Source organism: Taeniopygia guttata, chromosome 5, assembly GCF_048771995.1.
Source record: "Taeniopygia guttata chromosome 5, bTaeGut7.mat, whole genome shotgun sequence".
NCBI lineage: Eukaryota > Metazoa > Chordata > Aves > Passeriformes > Estrildidae > Taeniopygia > Taeniopygia guttata.
The window spans coordinates 48354779-48377594 of NC_133030.1; the positions used below are offsets into that span (position 1 = coordinate 48354779).

At 36.1% G+C, this 22816-nt stretch overlaps 1 protein-coding gene across 4 annotated transcripts in view; it reads right to left on the minus strand.

Moving 5' to 3' along the window:
- The window catches only part of TTC7B (tetratricopeptide repeat domain 7B), a 120021-nt gene that overhangs the window by 10833 nt on the left and 86372 nt on the right, over positions 1-22816 (minus strand). For all 4 annotated transcript variants that reach the window (XM_072930336.1, XM_030274846.4, XM_030274845.4 and 1 more), the window contains 2 exons: positions 18914-19054; positions 16625-16827 (listed from right to left, as the gene is read on the minus strand). In XM_072930336.1, the coding sequence (XP_072786437.1) occupies positions 16625-16827; positions 18914-19054 (344 nt within the window). The remainder of the gene's footprint in view (positions 1-16624; positions 16828-18913; positions 19055-22816) is intronic.

The window sequence follows — 22816 nt, forward strand, 5'->3', positions numbered from 1 at the left end:
TTTTGTGGATTAATTGTTGTTATTATTTTTATCTAAAACTTGCAAAGGTAAGGTATTTTCCATTTAATTAACATCAGATCAGAAGAGTACTCTTAGGTCACTCCTTTCTACCTCCTGTTGTTACAGATAACCTTATGACAAGATTTCTTGCTCCACAATGTTTAGCCTGTAAATGCTAGGAATCTTCTTCACATCATCTTCCAAAATTTTTCCCTAGCTAGTTTGTTTTTGTTTGCTCCAGTGCCAATGACCCTTAGCCTTATTTAGATTATGCATATTCCTCTCATGTCTACAAGGATCATATATAATTATTTAAGTTTCTTACTCCTCCCAGAAAGCGCTGCAGAGATTTCCAGCACCATACTGCTGTGCAGTCATCTTGGCACTGACCAAGCCACATGCTGGGTTTGCCATCCAGGCACATTTCTCAGGATTACAAGAGAATCACAGCCCCAGCCTGTGAGGAACCAAAGTGAAACCTCTGCCTTAGTGCACATAGAGGCTTCACCTGCCCTGCTGACCAGCCCCAGCTGCTTTCACTGGGCATGGCAGCCTCTGTTCTGGGTACATAAAGCACAAACACCACCATTCCACAAGGGAAGGAGAATCTGTAGGCTTACAAAACTAAAGGTGAGACTACACTCTTGACAAGATGATGATGCTGCTAATGGGGACAAGATGATGCCTCATGTTGTGCCCAGCCAACTTATGCACAACTGAGATGCAGCTCTGATCAAGTACTACTCCAGCTCTTTGTCCTCCCCAGTCATTTCCATACTCAATCTTGCTCTTGCATTTCTGAGAATTATTTCTTTCACTGAAGGGTCTCCAAGTCTCACTTTCAATCCAACTTTGCCTTTGTCACACAACTCTTCTCACTGAGTAGAGGTACTGCATGAACTATTGCAAAATCTGTTAACAAATCCAGTAATATTCAGTGAAGCCTCAGTCACTTCATCAACTAGGTCTTCCAGAATTCTGGTCAACACTTCTATACTCTTCCACCAGCAAGTACTTCCCAGGATTTCCATACTTTCATTTCCACTGCTAATTTTACCTTTGCCATCTATGATAAATATCACATTCCCATTGAAGACTGAGGCAAAATATTGCAGTTATGGACTTTTTATAAGTGGATATCCATCACTGTTCTGATTGACACTGCATGTTAGATAAGAATCCGTGGTTGGTTTATGGCTCTTGAAATACATTTTTCAGACTGTATAATAAATTAGTGCACAAGGTTAGAATCTCCAGAGAAAATGTAATTTCAAATGCAGTTTCTTCCTCAGTCCTCCCCTTTGGTTTACTACTGTCAGCTGACAGGCAGCTGGAATAAACTGGAGCCCTGCTTCCCCAAGTGTAAGAGCCTTGTCCATTTAGTCACTTTTCTAGTTCACTGGAGCAGAATTGGCAGGAAGAACAAGAATGACAGAAAAGGCACTCCCCCACAAAGCTAGGATTTGATCAGAGAAAGCAGTCTGGGAAGTTAATGCTTTCTGAGTAAAGAGCTGAAATGCAGAGTAGCAGCTTCCCCTTTTCAAGGAAGGGATTTTCATAGCATAAGAACTACAGCAAGGGTTTGGTGGGGAAGGTGGGAATTCTGGAACTTAAATGAGCTGCTGAGTCTGAGGTGAGATACAAACATTTCCTACCAGCTATTGTGTTAAACATCCATGGATTTATCTTCACAAAAATATTCAGATATAAATCTTATATGAACTCAAATGTGATCCACACTGCAGAAAGACCACACCTACTCATAACACATCCCTAAATTTTTGAAGCTTAGGCTTTAATTCTGCAGCAAATGAGGTGAGTTTGGATGGCCAAACTAAAACTACCTCATTTATTTTCCAGAGATCACCAGCTGCTCATACTATCATATCACAATTTTAAAGGGAATTAAGTTTGATGTGTCAATTACTTTAATAGATCTGACAGCATTTCATACTTTAAATCAGAACCAGTTATTTCTGGTAACTGTAACCTACCAGCTTGTGGCTAGTCATTCAATTACTATAGCAAAGCATCATCACAGACTGTCTTTGTGTCATAGCATTTCATAGCCCTCTGCTAAATCTTTGGGTCCATGACCCTCACAATGCCATCTGTTCCAATGCTAGTGTGGCTATCACCTTTTCAAATGGCCATAAATTTAAAAACAGACAGAATCCCAGAGAAGCTATTGTCAGCTGTCAGGACAAACTGTAACAAGGACCATGAAAAAATGGAAATTGAAATGGCTTTGCAGTTGATAGAGGTTCGCCTGCTCATCTTTTGAAGATTTGTAAACATATGACAATATCTGCTTTAATTTATTACTTGCACCCATTTAGAAAATAAGGTTTTGCTTTTGTTTGGTTTCTTTTTTGTTTGTTTGTTTGTTTTTGTTTGGGTTTTGTTTGTTTGTTTTTGTTTGGGTTTTTGTTTGTTTGTTTTGGTTTTGTTTTTTTTTTAATGAGAGGATGTACTTCTAAAACTGTGTCTTTACTTTAAAATACTTATTTTAAGTTAGCAAAACCCACTTACTATCAGAGACATTTTAATTCAGAAGCCAGGGCAAAATCCATTCTTTTAGTGGGTCAGATCACTTCTGATGGATGCCAAGTATTCTTAGATGGCAAGCATTCTTCCAAAGTGCTACCTAACACCACCTTTGTCCATGTAGATTTAGAGCTTTGAAGCCATTTTCACACTGCATCTTATACAGAAGAAATGTTGAATCCACATTATGTTTTGTTATTTCTATAGCCCTTTACAGATAAGGTCTTTACATCACACATAATTCACTATTTCATCTAAACATACTATGCAACGCAGGAATACAGCTAAATAAGCTAATGTAGCCCAATACACTATGTTATGTTCTGGAATAATTTTAAAACATCAACTTTTAACAGCACTGACTGCAGTTAAGCCTCGTTTGGGTTTCTAATGACTGTGTCTTACTTTGCTGCAGAAGAGAATTTACACACACTCACTCTTGTGTGTTTGCTGATACCTAATAAAAATCTGAAATAGTGAAAAAGTCTTGGTAGTCTTTCCTCCTGCCTCTATTTTTGTAATATTTGCACAAGCCTTTTTTTTTTTTTCATCATTCCCTCTTCTGTCCAGATGAAACAAAAGTGTTAAAGAATGATTTTGTATGCATGATTTTCTAAGGATATTGGTCGTAAGTAGTAAGTACAATGTGTGAGACATAAACAGTGCAGTTTACATTACAATTAGTAGTGGCTGAGGAAGACTGAACACAGTGAGTTGCAACAGATCATTTCATCATCACTGATTAAAGACTATTTAATTAGAATCCAGAAAAAAAAATGGAACTCACAAGTTAATTTCAGACACACCCATAAAAGAAGCATTTGTAAATTCACTTAAAAAGTTTAGTTCTGGAAAAACAGGAAAGCATTTAAAAACTTCGTGATTTTTCATCAAAGTAGTTAGAAAAAAGTTAGAAATAATAAAATAGCTGCATCCCAATGGACCTACTAAAGCTCAAGTGGTTCTGGATAGTGTCTTTCCTTGCAGGGCTTAGCTTTCAACAGTGTGAACAATGTGCATGTTTTCATATTTCTGCCAAATAAGTGCTTTGCAAATGAATTGCTTTGCTTTGTTCAGCTGAGCAGTACTAAAAGACTGAAGATTTCTTCCAGGTCAAATGCTTTATGTATAAATACGTGGCTCTTGAATATGAGCCCTCCATTTTAACTCAGTGTTTTCCTAATATTTCTTTTGACTTCAATTCTGTACCACCTCTTAAGAAAGAAAAGCTGTTCCTAAAATCAACTTCAAATCTAATTTAAGGGCTATTTCTTAAAAGCCAGAAGCATCAGAAGCCTTCCTTGAAGCATCACACCAGCATCTACCACAACACACGATTTCTCAAACTCGTGTGAAAAAAACACACATGTATAAACTACACATCAGAGATTAGCAGAAAGAAGTTGTAATGCAATGTGAAGCAGAAAGTGTTCTCAATTTCCCAAGACTCCAATAAGGGCATCTTAGTACAAAACTACAATCAACCTCAACATCTGGGCAGTAGTATATGCTTACAACCATTGTGACACACTTCAAGGTATTAAGCAGCCCTCTTTTGTTTACCCCAAGCAATCACAGAACAGGAGCACAGAGTTATGGTTTGCCATTTCTTACCAGACTGATCTTCCCCAGAGGGTATTATCCCTGTTCAGGGAAAAGCTGGCCTGAGAAGTCTTACTCAAAGCAGTATTTATTGCATATAATGGTAATTACATAAGCACACAAACAATATAACAGAGAAAACTAACTCTGGTTACACACAAATAAACATTCCAGAGTTACATTTGTGCTCACCAGTTCAAGTTACGGATTATAATAGTCTTCAATTTCTCCAAGGACATAAACAAGACTTAAGCATTTTTTGTTCAAACCCAGGTATGATTCTCACTTGTAGGAAGATGCACCAAGGCATAGATCTGAACAGAACATCTAAGAAAAACTAACCATTATATAATAAAAAACAATTGTATAAAAGCAGCAATCCTTTCTCCTTTAGATTTCTATATCCACATACTTAATATTTAGTTCTGGTTTGAAGTTAACTTTTCTTCAATTTTATCTTACTACCAAGTAAAAATGTAAGATAAGAAACAAAGATTTATGGAAGTAGTTTACCTTTATCACCTATAAAAGTATGTTACTAAAAAACAGTGCAATGTTTAACTGAGCTCTCAAAACCAGAGCAAAAATTAATCACAGAAACATGATCACAATCAGTACAAGTACTGATGCCTCAGGTACTTATGAATCTGTTTGCTATCCAAGCAGACATCTCCTGCACCAAGCATCTCAGCTGCAATGACTTGGGAAGTAATATATTCATTGAGCAAATCCAACATTGACAAATCTTCCATAAAGGAAGGGAACTGGGAGAAAGAGAGATGTAGGTAAGTGAGGTGATATATTATTTAAGAGTACTGAAAGTGAATGATATACACAAGGGCTTCATTTTACATGGCTGAGCTGAATGACTATCAAGGAACTGCCACAGATCCCTTCACTTAAACTGCATGCAAAGGCAAGAACTATCAAATATATAATTTTCACTGATCATGAATTTACAATGATAGAACTGATTTAATAATCTACATTTTAATAGGAGGTTCATCAGTGAGAGTACTAAATTTAAACATCATAAGGGAAAGTCCTCCTAAAGTCTGCCAATCATTTGCAAATCAAAACCCACAAGACACTCCACAGGCTCCTTTCAACAGGCAGGGGGAATACTGATACAAGATTGACATTGGAGATGCCTATGGGGAAAATTATTTTCTTCACATTGTAAAGGCACTGGAAAGAATAATCACAGGAATTAAATGTGAGTTCCATGAATGTGATGCTCAGAATGAGAAATCAGGAGGTTTTTACTGTATTTAAAGCCAGGTATGTCACAGCACCTATACTTCAGTTTCCTCATTTCTTAGTGGGAATACATGCTTCAGGGCCACACATATTTGAATCTGAACACGCTGAGCACTCAAAATTACAATGAAAAAAATACTATAACCTTTTTAAAATATCTAAATATTTGATTTAGAAAAAGAGTAAAAAAGCCTGGAGTTATTGTCTTACTCTCTGACACACCAACTCTTAGTTGCCACAACACTTCTAGATGCTCGGTTAGCCAGTTACTTTTTATTCTTCCAAATTTCCTCAGATGCTTAAATAGTCATGCCTGAAAATATAATAACTGTAACTAATGGTATTTTTTTGTGAAATGCCAAGAGTTTTTTGCAAAGCTACTGTTTTAACAAAACATACAGACTAGAGTAATGATTAACTGGTGAAACTGTTACCTCTTGGCTCTCTATAAGTTCCACACATATTAGTATCGAAATGTAAAAGGTGCAGATTAACACTGTACTGCTGACTGAAAAAGAGATGAAAGATGAAAACAGCTTCCTCTTTTCAAGTTTATCATTACTTAGTCTCATTCATGATGTATTTTTCCAACCACCTCAGATTAACTAGGTTGTTTACCATGACAGAAGTAGCATTAAAAGCATTAATAACTCTAAATCTGCAGTCACTTTTATTCAGAAGACACTGCCCTTTTCCAGTGAGATGAAGTACACAAAGTGGCCAGAGAGAAATCAAGAGATGGCAGCTTTCTGAATTTTCTTCATGCCATTTATTGATACTTGTTGAAGAAAATATACTCTAATAGGATTAATAATGGGAAAATAATCATCACACCTTCAAAATAAACAGTTTTCAGAGATGCACAAAACCCACTGCAGATTTTCCCAGAAATTAAAGCTCCCTGAAATAACTGCTTTCTCTGTAATTAATTTGTTAATCTAGATTAAACAAATAACTTGACATAAAAAATAGCCCATCACTAACCTTACAGCCAATTCCCTAACTCCATCTAACACAAGTTAGATGAAAAAAACAGAAAACACAGTCTATTTTAAAAGAAATCTAATCTTGGAGAAAATATATTACACTGTTCACATATAGTAAGTTGGTTGAATTCTTCCGAAGTGCAAGGTGCAAGTCATCTTTAAACAGTAGACTCATGAGCAGGGGAATTACTGCCAAGTGTAACACTGGCTAGCAGAGAAGCTAAGCTTCAGCAAATGGAAAAGAGGTGTTCAAATAAAATTTAAAAGGAGATGAGCTGAAGAGGAAGAGAGAGAGACATAAGACTGCTCCAGACTGGGGATTTGCAGAAAAAACTCTGAACAAGAGTTCAGTTGTCTAAGAGTAGACAACTTATCTGGGGAATACAGCTGCTTGACGTAACTCTGCAAAAATGAGGATTAAAATCATTTCATGGGGGACAATTGCTTCCAGATCTCTAGTTTTGCATTAAGGTAAGCTACCTTTTGCATGATAAGGATAAGATAAAGCACAGTTTTCAAGAACAAATTGTTTATAGTTCCTAGTCAGAAAAAAAGAATTATAATTGATTAGGCAACTTCTGGTCCTCTCAAGAGCAGGAAATATCTTCTGCCAAAATAAGTAAAGCTCCCCTGTGACAAATACAAAGCAAAAAGCAAAAGATTATTTAACCAGTGCATAGAAATGGACCTGAAAACTGCATGAGATTTATAGCAAAATACATGCACTGATAACTCCTGAACCATTTTATAATAATAGGCTTTTCTAAGAGAGACTGAGAAAGAAGAGTCAGGGCTCAGACACCTGGCAATGGTGCTGCAAGCTTCTCATGCACATTTATTCACCACCTCAACTAAGCCACATGGAATGGTTTATCTCATTCAGATTGCTGTTGATGGTAGCATTTACTTGTATTTCACCAATTTACAAAGCTATGCAGCACAAGAAAAGAAAAGGGAAAAAAAAAAGAGAATGTGTAGATGATTGCAGACTTCAAATGTTCTGTAGCTTAAGAGTTCTCACCTGCAGAATTCTACAACAGAACCTTTCTTGGGAGAAGGAAAATAAAATCTCTCTTGTTCATTTAAAGATGAGGATGGCTACTCTCTCAAAGCCTTTTTCACATTCTTTATATTTACACCCCTCCACCCCAATTCTTAAAATTATTTCTTTATTAATTATATGAAATTCAATTGTAAGTGATTAGATGCCAGATGCTACCTACAAGCAAAGCATACCAGGTGCTACATAGCTTTTATTGCTGTGTAAGTTCTCAGCCCCAGCTATACTTTAATAAATTCAATGAGCACAAAAATGTCCAGGGAAGCAAAATAATCATAATTAGCTCAGTGCATAGTTCAGCAGAATGACCTAATTTAAAAAGTGTTTTGCAAAGCAATTCTCATATTGAAAGGCAATTACACAGAGCAAAATAAAGATAGAACTTTTGAGATCCATGCAAAAAAAGCACCAGCAAGTATCCATGAAAAGGGATGTAAAAGACTACAGAGGATAGCAGTGAAGAGCACACATTTTCAATTTTTTCCATGCCTTCTCTCTTTTCCTTTTTGCCCTTTTTTTTTGAAAATAAGGAGAACTTAAATATCAAGAACAACTATTAGCACTTTACTGACACAAGGCCTCCTGGCCATTTCCTGAATTACTAAGACTACTGACATTTTCCTTATGTTAAATTAATCATCCTTGTTAATATTATTTTGATCAGTATAGATCTGTATGTTTTACATTCTATTTTAGGCAGCCAGTTACCCAGAAAAAAGGCACAGAGGAAAAGGGATGTCAACAAAACACAGCTGTCAATGTAGTTGGCCCTTTAGAGGGTAAAAGGCATAAGAAGATGGAAAGACTCTGGAAAGACTTTTAATAGGAATTACCCTTTCTAAACCCTACCCAAAAAAAAAAAAAAAAAAAAAAAAAAAAAAGCCTGACAAAGGAAAATTTTCATTATGCTGTGATCAGATGCTTTTACAATTTTGCTGACTCTTTATCATCTCTACCTAGTACTACAAAAGAGATACTTCCCATGTAAATAACAGTAAAGAGTAATAAATATTTTGTTTTCTTTAAATAATATTAGACACGTGCCTGTCTGTAGGAGCCTCAGTGCAGATCATTAAGGTATACTTGAACCTTTAAGAAAAACAGAGAGACAGAAGCCCAAAAACCTAATTTCTGGAGGTCCCAACTGAGGCTTTTCAATTGCACTGTTTTGCTACTGACACTTTTGTATGCAAAGACATTAAGATGTATCCAAAATACTAACGCAGATTTGTAGGACAGAATATATGTACAGATACATACATGTTATATTTTATATGCACATAGTTAAGATGAGTGACATCAGTTGAGAAAGGTATTCACCTCTTGCACCTTCCTTCTTTGATTGCTATGGGTAATGTACCATGGAAACAAGAGAAGAAAGAAAAATTTGTGCTTTATAGATTTTTACCACTGGTAAAAATAAAGTAAGTCTTGCATAACAGTAAAATGTAACAAGACTTTGTCCACAGACAAGTGTTCCTGTCATCTTTCCTAATACAAATCATTACCTCTATCTACAAAGCTTGCCTTGCTTGCATTTCTAGAACCACAGGATGACAGAAGTAGGAAGGGTACTTAAGATTCTCTACAGCCAAACTTGAAACAGAGTTACCTACAGTGGATTGCTAAGGGCTGTCAGATTTTGAGCATCTCCAAGGATGTGAGACCCCCACAAACTCTTGGCAAGTGGACACATCTCACATGTGCCTCTGAAATACTGTCACTATTACACAAATGCTATCTCATCATGCTCCTGTTCCTGTCAATTACTTGAAACAGTGTAGGGCACGGAATCCTGCCTCAGATGCTTTATTATGATGTGTAGAAAACCAAAGCCCTGTTCCAGACTGGGCCATCGTGATCCTTGGATTTTTCCCTTAACTTGAAACTATACTTGGTTGCTACTTCCCAAATTATAATATTTGATTCATAGTTGCTGTATACTAAGTGAATTAATAATACCTCAGTTTTGATAACAGAACCCAATTCAAAGACTTTATCCTATAAGATGTGAATCAAAGCTTGAGATGAACACTACTTGTATTTCAAAAACTGGAAACAAAGATTCTTAAAATCCTCCAAGCAAAGACAAGGAACTTTGGAGTAATACTGCACATTGCAGATTGACCTGCTTCAGCAGCAAATTGTCATGAATTATCTGATGGGTGAAATTTTATCAGTTCCACACAATACAATAAAAACAGTGGAATTATTCGTGACCTGCCAAATAAAGAGCAGTAACTCTAGCCAAAGCATCCCTTCCTTCTGCCAGCATCTGCCACTAATTAATTTTCCACTTTTTAAAATGGGAACAAACAGAAGTGATAAAATGGTTTCTGGCAAGCTGTGCCTGAATAGATAAACTGTGGAAAAATCTATCACACAGATAACATGAAAACAGAAATTTAAAGCTAAGATTGTGGGCAAAAATCCTTATGCTAAAAAAACCCAGCAATCAAAAAAAGAGAAAAAACAAAAAACCCCAAACAAACACTCCCCCAAAGTTTAAAAAAAAAAAACACCCAACCCAGCTTTCTGAGTCTTTAAGTATTTCAGGGTGGTGGGTTTTTTTTTGGGTTTTTTTTTTTTTTTGGTCTACTTTTAAATTAACTTTCTTGGGATTTCTATTTCACAGAGTTTCCCTCTGTATTCAGAAAGCTGCCTTAACCATTGCTACTAGATTCTCAAAAAATAGTACACCTCAACAGCTTCACTTCTCCATATGAGTCCAGTTCCTTTCAATGCAACCACTGTGCGTGCTGCACAAAATCAGATTGCCTTTTGCATCTTCTGCTACTCAGATTGTCTAAACCAAACAACCATTTAAGCAAGCTGCAGAATTCCACTTGTACTGACAGCTGACAGCTGAGGACAGCACCCAGGAGTTGAAGAGACCTTAGAGAGCTCGCTCTCACAGGGTGAAAAGCATCCAAGAATGGAAGTATTTTCTTGTTGAAAGATCTGCTCCTGTCACAGCTGCTTTAAGCCATCTGGAATAAATACAGAGTACTGTAAAAAGAAAGTTGGTTATGAAGCAAGACCTATAATACCATCAGCCCCATAATTCCACTTACAGAACAACAGTTCTCAGGGAATCAACACAGTCTTGCCTGAGTAAATGAGAGCTCAGCACTTCAAGCTATAAACAAAATTAGTGCTGTAAATTCCTACAGTCACTTTCTGTTTCCAAAAGAGCAACTAGGTTCTAGTTTAAACTTAGATTTGTAGTAGTTATTGTTGTCAAATACTGAACATCTATAGATCTACTTTAAAAGAGTACTGTGAAATTCAGATAAAGCATTTAGGACTTAAGAAATTCTACTAATCTGTCTCCAAGTCAGTATGAAGTAGTTAACTGCTGTATTTGATCTCAACATTAACAAATAAAATAAAGTAACTTTGAAACAAACAGGGAAAAAAACTTCCCTAATTTTTCACCTTGATTTCCACTGTAATATCCTTCAAGCACTAGTGGCCATGCAAGTTGATTTTATGCAATTTTTTACTGCATAAAGCACTGATGGTTTTCTCTTGTAAGGCTAAAAGGGGAAATAATATTTTCATGACAGAAGAGAATATAGCCTGTGAGTGACTCACAACAGATGAACTATTTAAAATGTATCGAAATGGTCCTTGGGTCACTTGAACTCAATGGTTTCCAGCTTATAATGCAAGCAGAATGGCCATTGTATTCTCAGGGTACAGAACACATTCACGTGAAATATTTAGATGGTTAATGTGGTCAAATCACAGTAAAATGCCTTCTGTATGGAGCAATGAGGTTTTGGCCAAATGTGTATCTTGCTTTCTCTACTTTTTGTGGAATGATCTTGAAGTTTCTGAAGGACAAACCCACAACATTTTACACACAAATCTAACAAAACCAATGACCTTTATTTCTCCATTCTTCTTCAACCACCCTGTGCATAAGGATGCACTTAGAGAGTGAGTCAGATGAGCACTGAGATTTGGCATCAGCATTTAGCTCTGTAGTAATCAGTTACAACCCAAACCCCCCATGAAAACCAGCATAATGTGCCTAGGACAAATCTGTGCAGCCTAAACCAACAATTTTACTGTGCAGGGGCCTGAGGATGAAAATAAAATGAATTACTGAATGTTCTCCAGATGACAACACTGAATTACTGAAAGAAAAAAGTTAGTTGGGTGACTGTGTTTCTCTTCCTTAACTCCCATGACCCCTTCTACACAGGTTCTGAATTCATGTTTTAAAGTCTTCTCTGTTTTTCCTTTTTTTCAGTCAACTCAACATCTGTGACAGGCTCACAAGCACACACAACCCGTATACACTGTCAGACTTCTTTCTGGCAGTGCCTTTGAGTTGAAAAAAACATATAAGAAGACAGTATAGTACAATAAGAAATAAGTAACTGTATTTATAACTGAGAGTTAAAGCACACATAGTAGTTAATCTAAGCCTTATGAGATCTGGTTTAGCTATGCATATATAGGAAAATAACAGGTATCTCACAGTGTGAAGTAGGAAATGTAAGTCCCTAAGATATGGCTTTCTGAAAACTAATTTCTACATGAGCAAATTGTTAAGTAATTTCTCACTTTCTCTTTTAGTTTTCTGCTCTTAGAATCTAAGTTACTAATAACATTAACTGGCAAGTGCTATGGTTTTGTTTTGGTGGTGGGTTTTTTTTTGGTTTTTTGGGGTTTTTTTGATATTCAGAAAATACTACAGTCTTCTGGGATTATAACAGCATGAAAATGCTGGATACCTATTTCATCTCAAAGCTACATTTAAGTAGGAAAATTTCATCCTGAGAGAGAATACATAGATTTGTTTCCTGGACAGTGGATTGAAATATTCGTTGCCATTTCAGGCATTACTGAATGATGCCCTGTTTCAAGAGTTTCCTGACGTCAGCAGTAAGGGCTACTTTCCACAACAGCACTCTGACTGCAGAAGATAAAAGAATGTTTATTCCTTTTTTCCCAGGGGAGGAAAACAATGAAAAAAGCAGGAAGGCAGCAATAATGCAGAAATCTAGAGGTAGTGATAAAGAGTAGTGAGATGGAGAAAGTTGTATAAATAAATCTATTCTGACCAAAATCAGGAAGGTGATAACCATAGGTATATGACACTAAAGTGTAATTCATCTTTTTAAAATTAAGTAATTGAAGAAAATTTTAAATTTCATTCGGTGTGAGAAAAAATTATTTGAAATACAGAAAACAAGCCAAAGCATTTCAAACCTTTAGAACACAAGTTCATGTTGTTTTTATTGAGTGCACTATACAAACCTTAAAAAGAAGAAAGGACACTACATTTGTTCAAAAGAATTGCTGCTGCATTCTGTAAAGAACACCTAATTAATACTGACATGTTATTGCTTCCCTTTTGACATCTTGTGAACAGTCAGAGCTAGCCAAATAGCAAGTTGGTATAACCTCTGGCTTGGAGAAAATTTCAGTTAGTGACAAACAGTAAAAAATAGCACCTGAGAACAAGGCAGAGTTTAAAATGAGCATTGCTCAACAAAATAAAGTGAATGAATGTATGAATTAAAACATTAACTGTACAGGAAATAATAATTTTGTTCCACAAGGAACTGCAGAGAATTTAAACAGCATTTCTTATTGAAAAAAAGCTAGTTTTGTTGTTGGGCTGATTTAATTAATAAGCCCCCAAACATCTTGGAAGGGGTGGAAATAGCAGTGAGCAGGAACATGAACATGCTGCCCCTGCAGCCAGCTCTCCTTTGGAATAGCTCCCATCATAGGTAATTCAACAGTATGGCCCAAGCAGCTCCATTTTCCTAGTTTAATTGAGCAGAATACAGCTAAACCATTTTTCATTTCCTCATGCATTAAGACTCCAGCATTTGGTGTTACATTGCCTTAGGCATTTCATTAGTAAGGTAAAAACCTTCCCCATCAAACCCTCCCATTTATGATTATCATTTTGTTGGCAAACAGATCTCTTTCATCACTCTTAACTTCTCCAGTTTCCACATCATCATCAAGATCTCTTGGTTTTCATTTTAGTATCTTTCTTGAAACAGGAGTAAATCTGTGAAGACTTTAGAGACAGCAGCAAAATGAGTAAGAAACTGTTTCTTTAAAAATATTGCAATTTTGTAAAAATGATGATGCCAGCCAATAGAAAGTCATTTAATTCAGATAATACACTAGACTTCTGCAGAGTCTTCATGGTCACACTAATAGAATGTGGAGTCTGCATGAGAGACAAATGCAACAGTCTTTTGGCAGAAACTCCAAAGCACAGCACATGCTGTAACTCACTGGAAGAAGTAAAACACTTCTGAAGCCACAAACTAACCTTTCTGGTCTTTACTTACACAGTAATTTAAATTAACATTGCTTCTGTGTAGAAACTGTAGATCATATTCAGGAATAGGTACTTGGAGAGACTTATGGTGAAAATATTGTATGAAATGTTATATGAAAAATAGCAAATTTTTCTAAGTTTAGGTTTTAATCCTTCTTACCAGAGTGATGTAACATCATTAAAAGGATGGATTATAAAAGGAAAAAACTCCTATTCCCAATATGCTATTGTTGTTAATACAAATTGAAACATACATTTTATTTTGCTTTTTTCCCCACTCTGGACAACTACAAAGATTCTAAAATCAAAGATTCATATTTCCAAACCATTAGCATCAGGAAATTTTATTGAGTGTCACTCAATAGATGTCACTCATTCTAAAATTTCAATAAAAACAAACAAAAGTCCTTGCAAACTGATTTCAGGTTCAAATATTTTAAGTAATTTCACTTGGAAAAGTGAAAGGCCTGGATACAGATACTAAGATGCCACATGCTAGAATTCATGCCATCTTTAAATCTTACTCGGTTTGCTGCATTTTATGCATAAAGCTACTATGATTTATACTCAGTACTTGCCCCACAAAAGGAAATTCACCAAAACTTATTAAATAAATATAGGCTCTAAGGTAACTTTTATATGGAAACAGTTGCATTTGATATTACTTTCTAAACATTGCTAGAAAGCCATATCAAATATTTTTAAAATTTCAAATTAATTACAGAAAATAACAGTTTTTGCACAGAACTTTCATTCATAAACCAACTGTCAGTTTAGAATTGTGAATACAAATATTAGAAGTTAATGTTTCAGCTGTTGTCATAGAGGCTGGTACCTCCACACTGCTGTTGCAATAGATCACTTGCCACTGAGATCATATTTCTTTATAATAAATAGGTAAATATACACAAAGTGTTGGGATGTACAGATACTCATCTGTAGACATAGGCAAGTGTAAACACTGCAAGCTTCCTCATTAAAATAGTTTTTGCTATAGTCAAAAGGTCAAGAAGGATAGAGAGGCTTGTACTTTCTCCTACATGAAATTACACAGACAAGTATTTTTATAGCATACATCTTGAATATTTGTATTTAAGCAGCATAAATCTCTCAGAATCTACTCAAAACAACATCCTACTGCAGAAAAGGTGTGAAACAGTTGAAAAAGCTCACAGAAACAAAATTTTAAATTATAAGAATCCTTAAAAAGGACTGTCCAATCCAATGAAATGAGAAGTTACCTTCAAGATAGGACTCAAATGGAAAATCTCATAAAAAGGAAACCTGGATTGGAAGCCAAATAATTTTCATCTCACGTGTCTCTTAGGCAGCTAATTCTCAGTCATTCTGAAGAGCACAGTGTGTTTACAGCCTATTTATTCAAAGGTGCATTCAGAGGAGGGGCAAAAAGACACCCAGCAAAACATGAGCTTTCATTTTCACTGAGTTGCACCGCTTTAGATTGACTGCCTGCTTCTTCGGGAAAGGGAATCTTTTGGCATTTGTCAGCAGGCTCAAATATCCTGAAATGCTGAAAAAGGTGAAACGAAAAACTTTCTCTGTGCTGCCTTCCTATCTGATCTTTTGTCTCATATGTTTCCCTCAGGGAAGCACAAGAAATTTCTCTGAATAATTCAAAAGTACCTAGGCAGAAACCGGCTTCTATTTCTGAACAAAAAGATTGGGTAAGAAGCTGATTTCAGCTGTTCTATTCTCCTCTATCTGGAAGAAAACAGGATTAAAAGTAATTTTCCTAACATGGTAAGCACACAATATATACATGTATGTATCTATGAAGTATATAAACAAACATATGTTATACTGGGGAAGGTACCTTTGTACTTAGACCTATACATTCATTTGGGGGCAAGACTGATTCTCTACCTTTCAAAAACCCAATAAATCACATAGCGCAAAGGTAATCAACAAACATGCAGAATGCAGAAAACAGCTGTACTCTGCACTGGTGTGGCCTCGAGTGCTGTGTGCAGTTCTGGGCACCACAATGTAAGAAGGATATAAAGGTACTGGAAGGCATCCAAAGGAGGGCAATGAGGATGGTGAAGGGCCCTGAGGGGAGGCCGTGTGAGGAGCGGCTGAGGTCACTTGGTCTGGTCAGCCTGGGGGAGACTGAGGGGAGACCCCACTGCAGTTAGAGTTTCCTGTGAGAGGAAAAGGAGGGGCAGATACTGATCTCTTCTCTCTTGTGACCAGTGACAGGACTGAGGGAATGGCCTGAAGTTGTGTCAGGAGAGGTTTAGATTGGATATCAGGAAAAACCAGAGGGTGGCTGGGCACTGGAACAGCTTTCCCAGGGCAGTGGTCACAGCACCAGCCTGAGAGAGTTCAAGAAGTGTTTGGACAAGGCTCTCAGACACAGGGTGTGACTCTTGGAATGGCCTGTGCAGAGCCAGGAGTTGAACTTGATGATCCTTGTAGGTCTCTTCCAACTTAGAATATTCTATAATTTTATGAATTTAACTTTTACTTCAGAATACAAAAATGACTGGTCTTTCCTGTACAGTATCCAGCTACAGTATCCAAGTCTTCTCTTACCATAAGCCACCTTCATTTCCCAATAGCATGAATATTAGGCAGCTGCAATTTGCTTCTTGTTCTATGGTTTCTATTAGGATTGAAATACTCTTATGGCCTGTAAATCCTTTTTATGTCCCAACACATAAAAGACAGAATAAATACCAGGAAAGGCTGTTTCCAAAGCATTCTGTAATAGGAATATAGATCCCAAACTCACAAGTTACAGGTTACCTACACCAAGTCAAGACTTCACAGTACAGTATCACCACTTGAGAGGACACTGCTTATGAACATGGGCTCAAGACTTACCAGCCTCTGCATGCTTTTCACGTGGGTAGGATTAATGGATAAGGCCTCTTCATACCAGCGTTTGGCTTCATCAGTATTTCCACGAAGTTCAGCCACCTGCCCCCTCATGTAGAAAACATAATGTGACACTGGAAAGAGATTAGCTGCTTCCTGAGTACATGCTGTGGCCTCAGCAGGCTTCCCAATTCCTATGTAGACTTCAGCTGTGGAAGGAATGTCACGACCAATTAATGATTCTTGCTTCATCATACCATGACTAGATGTTGTCACATGTGCTTTATTGGTAAATACTTTCACTTCAGATAAAGACTATTTTCCTAAAAAAATTTGCATCTTAAAAGAGAAATTATTACCTAAATTATTTTAAATGCATTATTTTTTTTCAGGAAAGTTGTTTTTCTAAGTGTATCAGGACATAGAACTTCTAAATGGCTGCTTGAAACCCCAAAATACTCTTTTCCAGTTTGCTATTTTTATCTTAATTCTTGGATTTTTTTTCTTCTTGTGGAGAAGTCTCCATGGCATGGCAAGAGAGACTCCTCTCCCTAAGAGAACTGAAGAAAGACTATTTCAGAGGTGGTAAAACTGACTGAAAGTCCCAGGTTTTGCCTCTTTACGTTGTGAGAAAATAAAGATAATGTGGGAGGAGTAGAAGAGTTCTGAAGGTTTCTTCTGGTTTTCTTATTATTTTATCTTTTAATTCTGTTAATAAAGTTTCCTTTATACCCTTTAAGGTTTTGAGCCTGTTTTGCCCTCCTCCTAATCCTTATCTCACAGCAGGAAATGAGTAAATAATTTTAGTGAGTACACTGGCATTCAGCCAGCACTAAACCCACTCCATTAATTGGTGCATTGGCCGGGAAAGAAGAAACTCAGATTGGCAAATCAAAACCACTACAACCCACAAAAAATTTAAAAAAAAAACAAAAAAAAACCCACCAAAGAGAAAATAAGTAGTGGAACAAGCTGCCACAGAAGGCTGAGAAATTACCAGCATTATAGATGCTGAGAGTTACTGTAGATGGCCATCTGTGGCAGTTTATAAATATTTAAAGTCAATGATGCCACAATGCAGAGCAGGCAACTTTACTACACCCTGTTGGACCTCGCCCTATTCTAATCTGTGTTGCTTTTGAATAGCCCAAATGAGATCACTATTATTAATCACTGTAATTGCTTTCTTTCCAATCTTCTGGGCTTTTTCTCTAAACCATCAAACCATTTATAACTGGGAGCCATTACCCTGCCGCGACTTTCACACCATAAAACTGTAGATGTAAATAGGTAAATTAAAATGCTACATAAATGCTAAATAAAGCACAGTTTTGTTGAAAACATGAAAGAAAAAAAAATATGTCACTGAAAAAGTGATTCTGAAAGCAGAACAAGGCATAACAATTGCTGGCTGATTTCTAAATTACATCTTTCTGATCCAGCTATCAATAAAAACAATTCCATGCTGTACATTTTTAACTATATAAAAATACACTGGATCATAATTTTCTGGTTAAAATTTTATGTAACAGCCACTTGTGATACTGCAGTTAGCTTGAGGCATCAGCATAATACTATATCCACTCAAGATGACTCTACATTTAGACAAAAAATCCTGAGTCTTTTACATTAACAAAACCAGAAGGAAAAGAATGGAATTCGGGCTCATTATCACAGCTGCAAGGGACAGGTTGCTCAATAGTACTACTACTGTTTCTTTCCCTGCATATGCAGTTATTTCTTTCCTATTATAAAATTTTGTAGTTACAGGAAAATCTTACAAACATCTTTTTCCATTCAATGGATTCATTAATGACCTGGGATTAGCTCAGTTGGCTGGAGCATGGTGCTAGTAATGCCAAAGTCACAGGTTCCATCCCCTCATGGATCATTCACTTGAGAATTGCACTTGATGATCCTTGTGAGTGCCTTTCAAATCAGAATAGTCTGTGATTCTGCAAGGACACCTAGATTTCCAAGCACTAAGATATTCTAGAAACTTCAGAAACTAAATTCTTCAGGGATAAGGGAGAGAGTACTGTATTTGCTCTACAAAAGATATGACTCCACTGGTAACAGCTACATTCTAAAACTACTGCTTATCTTTCATAAATGATCTTACACACAGAGCAACTCCAGTGTGCTTTTTATTTTTTGGCTTGTTTCAGTGCCACACACGTGGAAAAATTATTATCTTATAAGTGATAACAGATTCTGAATGAAACAGATTTTGGTAAGTCCTTAAGCTAGCAATAAAGGAAAGGGCATAAAAAATAAATTTTACTATCACAATACCTGCATGAAGCCATATTTGAGCCAGAGTCATCCAAGGATACATGGGACCTTGTTTAGGAGCACTGCTTTGCAGGGAAGAAGCAACCTCAGACAATGCTTGCTCCACTCTGGAAGCTGCTATTGATGTGGCATGGACTGAACCTGTAGAAGCAATAAAAAGAATTTATCAGCACAGAATAATGAAGGCCATATACATTGCATAAAAGATTTAATAATTGCAACCCTTTCCGTAAGAGGCTGCATCCCAAACTCAATATTTAATTTATATTTACCATCCTGGAGAATTTTTTAAAATGCTAGACCAATTTTCTTATGAAAGCTTTCATATTGGTCTGAAGGTCTATACAAAACACACACTAAACTTTGGTAACTGTACCTGATATTTTTTCATTTTTTTGGGTTGCTACTATGAATATTCTCTATTAAACTTGACACCTCCTTTCTAGGAATGTGCAATCCAAAAAAGGTTTGTGATGGTATGACACACTATAGTTTTCAGGTTGCTGCATTCACTTTGATGTTAGTATTAACTATGTCTTTCCACAGAGTGCAATTAGAGGATTATTTTACAACTAATAACAGAACAAAAAAAAGAGAACTAAAATGCACACAGGGATCACGACACACACCATCACAAATACACCATTAAACTGCACTGAATGTAAAACTTGCCTAATCAAGAAGGCTGAGTTAAAGTACCTTGTGGCTAAAAAGTCCACAAAGTTTTTTTTTTGCATAGAAAACATTCCCAGAGCATACTAAGGATAATTCTCATAAAATGTATCATTTCCAAGTCAGATTAGAATCTCATCGGCAAAAAATAACCTTTTCAAAGTACTGGAATTAAAAAGCTTCTATGACTAGAGAATATCTAATGGCAACTGTACTTTGGATAGTCAATTACTGCCAGCATATTTAGTCATGACTTTTTTTTTAAATCAAGACCATGAATGTTTTAAACCACACTCCTTCTTGTCATCTAAGCCTTGGTATATCTCTAGTTGTTTTATAATTACAAATTACAAAATCTCATACTGATTAGGCCTGATTAAAAAATAAAGGCAGTAAAATATTCCATAATGGATCAGATGAGAAATTGTCTAACTCCATCACCATATCCATAATGATCAACAATGGCAGATACTCCAAAAGAAAGTATTGAATCCTGTACAAGTTGAACTGCACCCCAAAAGCTTGTCCTCATCATTACAAGTTAATAAATAAATAAAACCTTCACTCTGAATATCACAGGTTTTCTAAGTATTTTAATGAGAAGAGATCTGTCATATGAAATATAAATTTTTAAGTGTGACAAGATAAATCAGCAAACCAGAAAGCACCAGAAACTCCTAGTACACAGATCAGTAGGAAGAGGAAGTTAGTCTGAAAGTATGCATCATAGTTCCCTGAATTGAAAGAAACAAAGGAAAAGCAGCACAGGACATAATCAGCATTTCATGTCATTATGAACAAGGAATTGCCCTGGATATGTGAAACAGTGCCTGGCAGTAGAGTTTGCTTTCCTTTTTACTCACTGATGAAACAATTCCAAGTCCGGCCTGCACAGTTGAACATTCGCTACAGTTATTTTGTCTCCCATTTTAAAGCTTAAATTCTGAAGAAATTTAAAAGGGAAGTCTAAGCAAGAAGCACATGAAGTGTGTTATAAGAAAAATACTAGCAAGTGCACCAAAAATAAGCACGAGTCATGAGTAACTCTCTCCTTGTCTGACAGCCATTTCTGTGAAGCACTTGTTAGCCTTCCAGGGACTAATAGTGAAAGCACCTTCTTCTCTCCAGCACAATTTGTAAAGAAAAGGTCCAATTCACTGCCATAACAGAGATCATCTAATCTCTTCCTTTGGAAAAGTAACTATACAATTTAATGTTAAAAAGGGCCTATATTTTCTATTATTTAAAGTCAGGATTCTGACTGCTAGCCAGGTCACAGGTAATTTCATATAGAAAATGTGCTGCTGAATTTTAAGTCTCCAGTATTTAACCATAAAGCACATATGATAATGTATGATTAAAACTTTTTTTACATCAATTTATTTATAAAAAATAACTATACTGTGACAAGATTCTTATGAGTTTCTGTGCCATCTGTATTAAAATTAAACAGAGTGAATATTGAGTGCTTCCTACCCTGGACTTTATAAGGAGTGGCATAAAAAGATGAAAAAAAGTTTGAAAGTATTGCTAAAATTTCTCTTTGAAGTTGTATTATCCAAATTGTTTATATTTCCTCCTTAGGAAAAAGGCATCCCTTAACATATTGCAGCAATTAGTTCTCTGAAGAAAACACATATACAAAGCAATGGTCAATCAGGCATCTTTCAGGGTCATTGCACTCATGCTAACCCTCTAACCCATAAAGACCTAAATACTTCTTTAGTACTCTCACAATTAGGTGTCATCTGACTCATTTCTGGCTCTTTTTGTTAAAACACATTCAGTAAACTTTTCACTTCATAAACTAAACATAATTTAAAGATCTTGTGTACTAAGAAGTTTTTTCCTACCTTCCTTAAAATTTTAGTCAAGTATATTCATATTAGTGCTAACTTATCTGTACCCTTGCCTTAACCCAAGATGTCCTGAAATAACAGGTTCAGATTTTGATATTCACATGACAATTCTAAAACATACAGCAATTTCAGCTACAACTGGTAAAGACACAAAGTGGCTTGTGAGAAACTGAGGGTAACAAGTGTGTCTTAGAGTCTCCTTGAAGCTTTATAGATCCTATGTAGCTAGTTTCTTTGGAGGTTCCCTGTTCATTTTGTCACCAGCTCTGCTCTCTCTTTTTGTCTTATCTGCATTTGTCTTTCTTTGATCTGAGGTCAGGACCCACAGACAAACACAAACATATCCTCACTTTCACTTACAATTCACTCTGTTGTAGGTTCCTTCAAATGCTCAGATAGAGTTGCAGCAATTTCTTATTTAAAATTTTACTAATCTTTCATGCACAAAAATACCTTTGCTCCTCCTGATAATTTCTATACCTGCTGTTATAGCACAACATTTAAGACTCACAAATAACACAAGCAGCAAAGAGTATTTATTTTGAAATGGAATCATGAGGCATGGAAAATTAAAATATCACCAAAATAGATCCTGGCTACTCACTTTCATTTGTTTAGCTTTGTTCTGAAGCTTGTTTATACAAAAAAGGCTAAGTGTGAAATAGGGACTGTCTTTGCAAGACCTAGAATTCACCAGCTAAATTGTTTAACATCTGGAATCACGATCACATTGCAAAGTGTGACAGGAGGTCTTAACTTGACAAAATGTTCCTAAATCAAAAAGGTATAACCTGCCACTCAAGTTTCCTATAATGGCACTAGCCCAGAACCTAGTTTCTTCTCATCATACTAACATCCTATCTGCAACAACCATGTTGCAGATTCAATGTTTCAACTCAATCTCAAATAGAAAACCTACCAAGAACCTTGAACAAAAACAATTTACCCAAGAAGTTAAGTCACGTCACAGAAACCTTTCTTTTCCAAGTCACACCTACAGTTAAACTTTTGTGAATAAAGTATTCAATTTATTCTCTTTGGGCCTTTCATAAATGTTACATGAGAGTTCACATGAACTCACCCATTAAATACCATTTGTAAACACCACACACCCTATGTAAATGAGTGTGTTATGACTTCTTCAGTTCTTTCCTTGGTCATTTCCACATAAATTCTTCACAATGCAGTGTAATGGACATAAACTGGACTCTATCAGTACCTAGATGGCATGACAGCTTTGAGAAAAACAAAATCACTTTGCTATGTACATCAATTTCCCTTCTGAAAATGAGTAATAGAATGGATTGTAATCCTTCATGGAACATGATCATATCAACTCACAAAATGAGTATGGAAGGATTTCTTTTTATGC